Source organism: Curcuma longa, unplaced genomic scaffold (assembly GCF_044706935.1).
Source record: "Curcuma longa cultivar G26 ecotype Majalengka, Jawa Barat unplaced genomic scaffold, ITB_CL_G26_1.1 contig_23669, whole genome shotgun sequence".
In the NCBI taxonomy this organism is placed as follows: domain Eukaryota; kingdom Viridiplantae; phylum Streptophyta; class Magnoliopsida; order Zingiberales; family Zingiberaceae; genus Curcuma; species Curcuma longa.
Window position 1 is genome coordinate 40,156 of NW_027432219.1, and position 12,084 is coordinate 52,239.

Consider the following 12,084-nt stretch of genomic DNA (forward strand, 5'->3'; position numbering starts at 1 on the left):
GAAAATTTAAAGAAATAAAAAAGAAAAAATAAGAAAAAGATGTGGCATACTTGATATCAGTGCTTCAAGATTTGAAATGACATATTTCTACCTTTGTATGAGAGGAAGGTTAGTACTCATTAACAATAGATGACTTCCTCTCGTGTGTGTTAGGCAACATATCATTATTTACATATGGGGAAGTAATCGATGCTTACATTTCATTAATGTTTAGGGAAGCATCTTCATCGAGTAAGTCATATAGTAAATCTATATATTGCTCAACCAGATTCATGGTAAAAATTTCACTTCATATTATAAGTTTTTATTATGTTTGTGATATTATTATACTAATTTATGATTATATCTTGAATCTTGTTGTCATCATACGAACACTTATGGGAATCAACTTTATACCAAATTATCAAAACGAATCTAGTTGATCGAGAAGTTAGTATATTTTTATACATATAAATATGGATCGTACACATTATCATTTAATGACCATGGATATTGACACAATAACCTTCTACTATTTTAATTCGTTGTCCTACAAATCTAGACATGATCAAAATTTTACAGAGCTGGTTAGTATTCATTATTTAAAATTTACATTCCAGTACTATATCACATTATTATACATTTTTATAAATTATTTCTATCTTTTTGATGCTCACATATATCTAGATTGCAATAAATGAAAGAAAATACATGATGGATTGCAAGATTACCACTCTTTAGATGAATAAGTTTCTACCAAATTTGATTGCCCCCAACATATATTATCATAAATAAATTGACTACATTATTAGTAAATTTTAATGGTACAATGTGATTATATTTTACTTACTATTTTAAATTTGTGATATTATAGGAATGACTGCGGTTTCTTCGTTATGTAATATATCAGACATTTGTCGTACAACATTGATACGCAATTCACTCAAAAAGACATTCATAAATTTAGAGTAGAAGTTGCAATATCAATTAGAGATAAATTTTATAAATTCAAATTAAAATAAATCATAAACTTTGTTATTGTAAATTAATATTCTTGTACTTATATTATTGAATTTATAATATGTTATTTTTTCTAAATTATTATTTGTTGTGTTGTTATTCTAAATTATTTTATTTGCAAGACATAGTTGGACTCTTGACATGAATGTGACTGGAGCTAGAATACACTCTCCTCGATATTTAGGGGTTTACCATCTCCATTAAGTGGATCTAGTATACATGCAACAACCTCTTTAAATTGATACATATTGAGTAATATTATTCATGTTGTTGTAATTTGTAGAATATGACACTTGTAAAGTAATGCTCTTTGTAGTATGACAGTTGTAATTATATTGGATTATTATTGTTGTTAAAATATTTTTGTTTGTAAGTTGTAAATTGATATTTCATATGCTATAAAATGATGTTGATCATTTATTTAGGAAATATTTTATCTGAATCTATATTGGTATTGAATTGTTGAGATTTTATGATACGAGTATAATTGAAAATAGTGGTCTTTGTTTTGACATACTAAGAAATGACCCAATTCGAATTTAAAAAATCTCTACTCTCAATACAATGTATCACATTGGTGTATGAGGGCATGTATATGTTTAGAGAGACTGTTCGAGCTCACAGATCTAGTCCCAGTCATTCTGAGATCTCTAGGCCCATCAACCACTTTTCCTCGAACCGACTGATAGATCTTGGCTGATCCAAAAATCAAAAACTCTATTTCTACAAAAGAGGGGTGTCTAAGGAACATATTTATGGTGTTGGTCGATGAGCATCATCATCTGTAAATTATAATGAATTTTGGACATCGTATCTCACGCTGATTCGTATTCAAAAAATTACTACTCTTAATATGAAGTATCGCATTGGTATATGAGGGCATGAATACGTTCAAGGGGACTGCCCGAGCCCACGAAACTCGATCCCATGTCATTCCGAGGCCTCTAGGTCCATCAACCATTTTTACTCGAAATCGATTGATGGATATTAGCAGATTTAAAAGTTAAAAACTTTATATCTATAGAAAGAGGGAGTCCGAGGAATATATTTATGGTGTCGGTCGGTGAGCATCATCGTCATGCATTATAATGAGCTTCAGACACCGTATCTCACCCCGATTCATATTAAAAAATCATTGCTCTCAATACGATATATTGCATTGGTGTATAAGGGCATGGATATGTTCAGGGGGATTGCTCAAGCCCACGAAACCCGATCCCATGTCATTCTAAAGCCTCTAGATCCATCAATAACTTTTGCTTGAAATCGACTAATAGACCTTGGCCTATCCAAAATAAAAAACTTTATATCTATAGAAAGAGGAGAGTCCAAGGAACATATTTATGGTGTCGGTCAGTGAGCATCATCGTCATACAAATTATAATGAGTTTCAGACACCATATCTCACGCCAATTTGTATTTAAAAAATCGTTACTCTCAATACAATGTATCGCATTGGTGTACGAGGGCATGAACTCCCAAAGATATCTACCTTGTTGAACATCAATCTTTTTCCATGAAAAATGAAATAGTGTTCCTCCAAATCCTAATTGTCAAATATATTTTGGACTTGACCTCTGACATATATATTCTCAGGGATGTCCAAGACTCACCAAGGGGTGCTTCGAATCAACTCTTGTTGTTGAGTAGTCGATTTCATAGCCGAAATAAATTGCCTACATAGGTTGTTAACCCAATTCACTTTTTAGTTCGACCTCTAGTGAGGAAACTAGATCGAGAATTGCTGGTACTTGCAGATGATGTTTTCGAAGCCATCAGAGATTGAAAACAAAAATTGAGCAGTGAGAACCACAATGGTGCAACACGATGAGTTTTAGACGAAACCCTAACATCCTTTAATTGCACCCTAAACATCCAAAACTCTAAATTGAATACTCTTATCAACATATAAACCATAAGACTACCCCTCCAAATCATAATTGACCACAAATTGAAAATGCTATCTTGAAATCGATGGTGCCCTAACCGCTAAGAAAAATACGATGAGAAACCATTAAGTTTAATAACACTAAGACATTTTCCCATGTACATCAATTATGGTATTCGCCAAGGGGATGCACGAGAAGATGACCACATGAAGATTGCGACACACTCAGCTTTAACAGGAAGAAATCTCCTGCTTCGTATGTGGTGGAATTGAGCAGGTACAATTTGATTTGAAGCTTTGGTTATGGTCAAGGTATAATTGATCGATTTTGTATTGTGTTGTTGGTCTGGGAATATCAGCTACATCATGCTGCTTCTCTTGCTTGGATCAACAACAGAATGGTTCCACATGTTGTAGTGTGTTGCTGGTTTGGAAAGACCAGTAACACGTTGTTGCTTGTCTTGGGAGATTAATTAGCAATACCTTATTGCTGGTCTTGCTAGGATCAACAACAAAGTATTCAAACATGTATGGTAGCATGTTACTAGTGTGGAAAGATCAACAACACGTTGTTGCTGGTTTATGGAGGATCAACAACATTGTGTTGCTAGTCTTGCTCGGATCAACAACAGAATTATCCAATAGGTATTGTGTAGCTTGTTGCTGGTGTGGAAAGATCAGCAACACATTATTGCTAGTTTAGGGGATTAGTAACAATGTGTTGCTGGTCTTGCACGGATAAGCAACAGACTAGTCCAACAAGTATGATAGTATATGTTGTTGTAGAAAGACCAGCAACACGTTGTTGTTGGTCTAGGAGGGATCAACAAGACCTTATTGTTGGTCATGTGCTAAAATTATAATCGATTGCTACAGTGTTATAATCGATTACAAAATATTCTGGGACAATAAATAGTATTTCTAATTGATAACCGAAGTGTTGCAATCAATTAAAAATCATTATGTGATAATGTTCTGAAATCTTAATCGATTGCTACAGTATATCAATCGATTAAAAAGTCTTCTGTGATCATGAACCCCTACTACTGCTCGATTGATACAATATACCAATCGATTGATACGCTTGTGTACGATCAGTCAATTCCTAACAAAAGTGACTAATGGACCTAGAGACCTCGAAATGACATGGTATTAGGTTCTGTGAGCCCAAACATCCCCCTGAATGTATCCATGCCCTCAAACACCAATGTCATATAACCTATTAAGAGCAACAATTTTTTAAACATGAATTAGCATGAGAAATGATGTTTAAAGCTCATTATAATTTCATGATGATTATACTCACTGATTGATACTATAAATATGTTCCTTAGACTCCTCTCTTTCCGTAGATATAAAGTTTTTGATTTTTTTTGCACATTAAGGTCCATCAGTTGGTTTTGAGTAAAAGTGGTTGATAGACCTAGAGACCTCGAAATGACATGGGGTTAGGTTCTGTGAACTCGGGTAGTCCCTTTGAATGTATCCATGCTCTTAAACACTAATGTAATACAACCTATTAAAAACAGTGATTTTTTGAATATGAATCGGGATGAGAAATGATGTCCAAAGTTCATTATAATTTCACAATGATGATACTCACTGACAGACACCATAAATATATTCCATGAACTCCTTGCTTTATGTAGATATAAAGTTTTCAAAATGTTGAACTTCTAAGGTCTATCAATCAATTTCGAGCAAAAGTAGTTGATGGACCTAAAGACCTTGGAATGACATGAGATCGTGTTTTATGAGATTGGGCAGTCCCCTTGAATGTATACATGTCCTCAAACACCAATACGATACAACCTATTAAGAACAACAATTTTTTGAACATGAATTGGCATAAGAAATAGTATCCGAAACTCATTATAATTTCACGACTAATACTCATTGATGATCGATATCATAAATATGTTTCTTGGACTCCCCTCTTTCCATATATATAAAGTTTTCAATTTTTTGAACGTCTAAAGTCCATCAGTCGATTTCATACAAAAATGATTGATGGGCCTAGAGATCTCTGAATGATCCCAAATAAAGTCATATGTGCTCGTCTTTGTCTCTTCGGTACACTCATACCGTTAAACACAACAATGATATAGTGTATTGAGTGCAATTTTTTTGTACATGTTTCCAACAACTAATATACTATAATTTTTCAACAACAATACTAATCCAATAAAAATAAGTCACATAACTCAATCTAGCATAAATTTACAATTGACATACCATAAAACTACAACAACAACAAGAGAACCAACTGATTTATTAAGTTGTAAAAGCATAACAGACGAGAAAATCATAATAATTTTGACAAAGCAACTATTAGTACCACAATGACAATAACGTATACAACAACAACAACAACAACAACAAGAATCTTACAACAACAACAATTTAGGCCAAGATAATTTACAAAATAATACACCACAAGAGCACAACAATTAATACATCATTTGATATATAATACAAACACATTATACATTGTCACCAATGAGATTGATGATTCACTTATTCTAATATGAATTTACTAAATTTGTCCTTAATAATTGAGACAACAACCTCTACTCTAAATTTACTCATGTATTCTTGCGTGAATTCCATATTGATATCATACAATAGATATCGAAGATATTGTATTATGAAGAAGCCACAGTCATACCTATAGTATCACAACTTTCAAGTAGTAACGTAAATGGCATACCAAAATAACTATTTATAGAGTAGGATAATCAACTTGTGTATAGACTCATTAGTCTAAAGGTAAATAATCTTCTAATGCATCATGCAATGCTGGTTGTAACAGAATTTATTACTAGCCAACTCTGAGTAGTAAATGAAAATGTACATGATCAACATGTAAAGGAATAAAAATATACCTAAATTAGTTTTGATTATTTGGTATAAAGTTGTTTGCCATGCCTAAATGCTGAAAATGCTGGTTGACAGAATTTAATGAGTAGTTGAAAATTTTCAAACTGACCTTATAGTTGCTTACACCCAGCGACCAACACCTTGCTTGAAATATGCTCTAATACAATAATAGAGAACTGGCAAAACTACTGTTTGGAGCGAAGTTTCATCAGTTTCAACTTTGTGGTCAGGAGGAAGGCGTGTGGTCGGAAGTAGTTGCCTCTTGAAGATTATCGGAGACATAAACTGCACTGTTCCCCGAAGAAGAAGTTGCACCGGAGCTACGTTTGTTAGGTTTTCTCCGATCACCTTTTTCACCTACAATAAGCTTAAAAATTCATCGGATATGAAACTTCACTTGAGTGACAATTTTAATTTATATTCTGTTCCCCATTTTTTCTAACAAGAAATTGCACTCATCGAAAATATTAAACACCAACTCGACATTTGTTAGTTTCTCTTCGTTTGACTTTTTCGCTTAACAGAAGATCATCGTTCGTCGAAAATTATACTGCACCATTCATCAACCATCGCCTTTGATTCGAACGAAGGTCACTTTCTCTGAGAAATATTTTAGAACGCGGTTTGGATTGGTCTTTGCTTCGGACGAGACGTGACATTATTATGTCAACGGAAATCAAGGGTAAAATAGAAAATGAACCCATGCCAAACTACGCGATTTCGACAATCTCAAAATCACCTACACAATTTGAATAAATCGTATAACCACCTACACATTTGAAAAATTACCTTATATTTATTATAAATGTGAACAATTAATTTCGTTAGTGCTCACTTTTAAACATTCAACTTGATTCTCACTTCTAAAGACTTTGAACTGCACCGGAAAAACAAAAAAATAATAATAATAACTAAAACACGGGAGGCAAAATTTGAAGTCATTTGGAACTACATTGTTTTACCATGAGACAACCACCACACAACATTGCTAAACTACACATCAACTCAAACACCCAGCTTCATCCTCTACTTAACATACTTCACGCTCCGAGGCTTTGATCATTATTATTAAGTGAAGATCTCAGGTAAGGGTCTTCCTTGCAGAAATGCTCTGAACAGCACAAGAGACCTCTCAGGCTGTGAGAAAGGAGCCTCATGGGAAGCTCCTCTTATGGTAGCAAATGACAAGATATCGCCATAAACTTGAGTCCATCCACCAACCTGTTGGCAATCTCCGCATCAAATTATATGGTTGTGTTCATCTTCAAACAAATCACTCAATTTGTTTTCAGAGTTCACCTGTTCTCCCTCGAACCAGACTCTATATGGAACTGTTGTTTTCATGCCTATCTCATTGGCCAATCTCTGCACCAGGGTTCGGCTCCCGGTCAATGGAATAACAGAATCCTGATCGCCACTGATAAGGAAATGCAGAGCCTCAGAATTGTTTGGTTACTCGAACAAAATGAAGCGTACGTGCCTGGATCGATGAGTTCAATGCTTAATTTACCTGTAAACCAACACAGGAATTCCAGCCTTCACAATGGATCCTACTACATCAATTGTTGGTATTTCCAAGTCGAGCAGTTCATAATCGAGAACGCTTGTGAAACAAAAGAGAAAAGTTAGGGCAGTTCAATGGCCAACGTGGAAACCGAAAAAAGGACCATGTAACTGTGTCTTATCTGGAACAATGTTTTGTCGTTTTCAAATGAACATATGCAAGTTTAGCCATCAGTACCTGCTGCAAACAGTCCATTTAGTAACTCCTTTCAGGTGTGCATGAAGGGAATCTTGCACATCTTTGCGGTTGAGATAACTCAGTGTTTCATCTTCCACGCAGACATCAACACGCTCTGTCACTTGCTGCATCACAGGCAAAATATGCTTCAGATGAAAGGCTTCATATGAAGGAAAACATCATTTTGTTATAGGTAATTGTTTATATGAAGAATTTAAGATCCAAGTATATCACAAAATGGAATAGGTGATCCTGGACTTACAAGAGGACTTAGAAAAGTGGACTGAGATAAAACTGAAGAGATACAAACATCAAGAGTAACGTCATATTTGTCGACAAATCTGCTAGTTTCTCTTGTGACTTGGCTCATCACTCTTTGACAAACCGGGCTAAGAGATCCTCTGTAATACTCACCAACATAGCGTGAGTAGTTACAAGCAGAAGTGAATATTCTATATGTGGAATCTGATATCAAGCCATGGGACCAAAAGAACTCCGCTCTTGAATTGAAGTCAGTTGAGAACTCAAGAACTGGATTTCCCAACTGCAGTTCACAGCAAAATGTTAATATGAACATATTGAAATACTAACAAGTTTCATTCTTCACAGTTCATTACTCACGGCAATTCCTTTTAGGTTGAAGATCTTATCCTTGTTATTCAAATCAACCATGAGTTTAGCAAGCTGTGGAACATAATGGCCTGGCAACAGTCTGAGTAATTGAGATCGGCAAAGAACAACCTCTAATACTTCTAACTAGGAAATTGAAGTCTTTGCTAAATTTTTTTTACCTGCATAGCTTTCTCCAGCTATGTATAAATCCCTACTCTTGTACTCTGGGAACCTTGTGAACCAGCGCTGAAGGAAAACCAAATTGTCCCTGGCTTTACAGGTGAAAATAAACACAAAATCAGCCTCACCGTGGTTGCCAGTAATGCATACATTACAAGACAGTTTTCTTTCCTCTCCTTTTGCAGAACTCTCAAGATTTGGATTCAAAGCTGACTTCTAGTCAAAAGAAATGATTTTGGTAAAGACCAATCTGAAAGAAAGCTGGATAAAGAATCTACCTGTCATCTTATCATTCACACCCTCATAGAAGGAAGAATCTCTTGAGTAGGAGAAACCAACTCCTGCTGGGGTCTCCAGATACAACATGTTTGCTTCTGCAAATATGTGGGAGGCGATCACTGATCTCCTTCTTTTAAGAAAACGGATCCAGCATAAGGGAAAAGTTCAAGGAATAATATCCATGGTTCTGCAGTTGATACCTTTGTTCCAGCTATACTCATTTCTCACCAGCATTTCACCTTTTGGTCTGAAAGGCCCATTCTCTGAGAATGCCCCGACCCCAACAGAGGAGCAACCAGGTCCTTTCAACCAAAACGATAAAAGCTAGATCAGATAAAGCAAATAAAGCTTAAATTTCCTTTAATTTACATGCATGAAAGGCTAAAACAGGTTCAAAATCCATTTTTTTTCTTCATCCTAGAATGAAGCTTTGGAGCTAATTGGTGAATCACCTCCATTCAACCAGACAACCAGGGGCTTTGTGGATGGATCCACCTCTGCTTCAGCAAAGTAGTAAAAAAGAGCCCTCTGCCTCAGCTCATCCACTGTGATGTAGCCTGAGAACTGTTGGAAGCTAACCTGAGGCTGGCCAGGCAGCTTGATGATCTTGTCTTGAAGGGCGAAATTGGACTGCAAGTCCCTTGAGGAACACATTTGGAAAAAAGTGACAGAAGCCATCACAATGGCCTTCCATGTCCAACTTAGAGACGGAGACTGCATGATGCTCGAGAGAGGAGAGTAATGGTGAGTGAAGTGGCTGCTTGATCAACTTTGGAAGGCCTTATATACAGCAAGAAGCTTCATGGCCTTTCAATTAACACTTGCTTTTCTTTAGCTACAGCTGAAAACTTCTAGTAAAACCTGGGTTGAAGGCTTGTTTGGCCTTGAACCATGACTTCTCGTGCTTTTTTGTGCTAATGAGAAAAACGAACGGCGGCTTGGCTTTCCCAGCGAACGAAGACTCCACTGAAAAAGAATTATAAAATGATTAGTGAAGCAGTTTACCCCTGTTGAGGAGCTCCAAACCAGAGAACAAAACCTCTTTTTTGGTGAACAGAGAGGAGGAAGAAAAACTTTGAGCTGCCCATGTTTGTTCAGATTAAGACTCACGGCTCATGAACAGTAATATTGAACTCCATGTATGCGCTACTATCAGTGTATCAGTGGAGCTTTTCTGCCATGGGTCTTGTCTGCCACCCCCAAAGGAAGATTGAACAAGTAATCTCCTGATTGATGCCATTGCTGCTTGATGGATCAAGTACCCACTTAGGTCTGACATGTGTATCATTTTTCTACAGTAGACATGGACAATTGCTCATCTGTGAAAAAAAAAAATGTCCCAATCAAATTCCTACATCAAAATTTAATTTTTTTTCTCAACAATGAATTTTAATTTTCCCCAGGAACACCTCAAGGCACGTACATCTTCCCTCACTTCTTCTAGTTTCCTTCTCAAGCACCTCGTATTTGAACTTCCCCTACAGTTTAACCATTGATGATAATTTAAAAATAATTATAAACGATCCCAAACTTTAAAATTTTGAAAATATTAATGATAGCGCAATTACTCCTTGGTCGGTACCATACAGAAACGTCCATATCTTGTCAAATTTAATGCAACGGTACGTTTATGTTTATTTTCACAGAGAAAGACTATTCACCTTTCTTTCAACTTTTAAAATTTTGCCGTATATTCCATTTTTCTTGCAGGTGAAATAATCTAAAAGAACATCTTGACCATCATTTTCCTTAAAAAAAGAAAGAAAATTTCGAATTATATTTCCAAACCAAAACAACATATAACTGGCTTTATTGAATTCGATGACTACAAAAGGTTTGTATGAAAGTTGCATTTACATTAGTTTTATTCAGAGAGAAAATATTTTTCTTCAATTGTTTACGTGTGTGAAATCAGATAAGAGTAGTTCTGAAACTTAATTTTTTTAAAAAAGATTCTATTTGAAATTTTTTGATATTTGTCCTGAAATCCTGCAATTTTTGGGACTTCTCCCTGTTTTTATCGTCCCTGCTCGTCAAATGTGTAGGTGGGGCATGGAATGCTCTAACCTCTTCTTCTTTGTAGCTTAGCGAATAAAGCAAAGATCTGAAGAACTTATTGTTTATGTTTCCTTTCAACAGATTCAACTTTATGCAATTTCATTAAATTGCACAATTTTAACTTAAAATTTTATATATTCTAAAATTTTCATATATATCAAATTATTCAAATTTAAGTATAATTTTAATTGAAAATTATAAATTTTCTTATATGGTAAATTATCCAAACATTAACTATAATTTTAATAAAAAATTATAAATTTTCCTTAAGTACAATTTCAATAGAAAATTATAGATTTATATATATATGTCAAATTAACAATTGAAATTCTAAATCATCATTTTATTATTGCCACGTAATCATATATATATATATATATAATATTAAAAGAGTTCTTTCTTCCTGGCGAGACCTTCTTCAAAACCCTAACCGACATTTTTCTTCTTCTTGACGACACCATCCTCAAAACCCTAATTGGTTTTCCACCATTTCCTTCTCCTCCATTTGTTGACTACACAATTTTCGTTTCCTTGTCCAAATCCTAAATGGTGACACCATCTCACACCGACGATGAGATTGAAGCAAGAGCATACGCGCCCAAACTGAAGCAAGCATCTTGATCGAGAGATTCACCTCAATAATTTTTCTGTGCAGGTCAAATTGGGGAATCACATGAGGAAAATCGAGGTCGATCTAGTTGCTTCGCCCAGGAACGTAGATCCTTCCTGCAGAAACGCCTCCAATCCATCCCATAAATGTGCTGACTACTGCTGGATAAGAACCCGCAGGGTGAGCGAACAAAGGGCAGAGAATCGAGCAGGTCTGCTGCTTTCTCCTGTTCCTCCTTTCCGCTAGCTAGAACTGATGCTTGAAGAAAAAGCTGAATTTTTTTCGATTTGCATATGAGAATCTCACAATTGAACTTCAAAATATTTCAAATTTTATAATAGAAATGCAGCATCTTTTTTCCCAAGTTATTCCTCGTTTATTTTGCTTATGAAACTGCAGCATTGTTCTCCTCTTAGTTTCTTCCTTTCAACAAGGAGCGAAGCATGAAGAGAAAACTGATAAAGCAATTATAGGAAGAAATCTCGCTCCTAATTATAGAAATGCATCTAATCCATACCACCAATCTTCCGAATATTGCTCTTCAAGGAAATTGCACTCGCAAATAATTTACTTTCTCCTTTCTTATTTTCTGAAAATTGCAAACTGAAACTGAACATTCATTTTCATATTCATGCTAAATCTAATGTGGTTTTTCTTGTCATACTTTATCTTATTTTATTTTGGTTCTTCTCATAAGATACAAACACTGATCTAGTTATTACTGAGAGGAAGGGGGTCAAGAAGGCAGAGAAAGTAGGCATGGAGATCATCAACTCCAATTGTGCAAATGCATCAAATTCATACCACAAATGTGCATGAAGAGAAAACTGATAAAGC

The 12,084-nt window shown here is 35.2% G+C and overlaps 1 protein-coding gene across 1 annotated transcript; it reads right to left on the reverse strand.

Moving 5' to 3' along the window:
• Positions 1-6,709: 6,709 nt before the first annotated feature.
• LOC141818181 (serine carboxypeptidase-like 45) lies at positions 6,710-9,475 on the reverse strand. The gene is made up of 10 exons (XM_074705731.1): positions 9,032-9,475; positions 8,780-8,881; positions 8,579-8,674; positions 8,300-8,392; positions 8,130-8,209; positions 7,771-8,052; positions 7,509-7,633; positions 7,278-7,370; positions 7,067-7,184; positions 6,710-6,988 (listed from the first exon to the last, which is right to left on the reverse strand). Exons 1-10 carry the CDS (start codon positions 9,297-9,299, stop codon positions 6,836-6,838), a joined length of 1,410 nt encoding a protein of 469 aa, XP_074561832.1. The 5' UTR covers positions 9,300-9,475; the 3' UTR covers positions 6,710-6,835.
• Between the last annotated feature and the right edge of the window lie 2,609 nt (positions 9,476-12,084).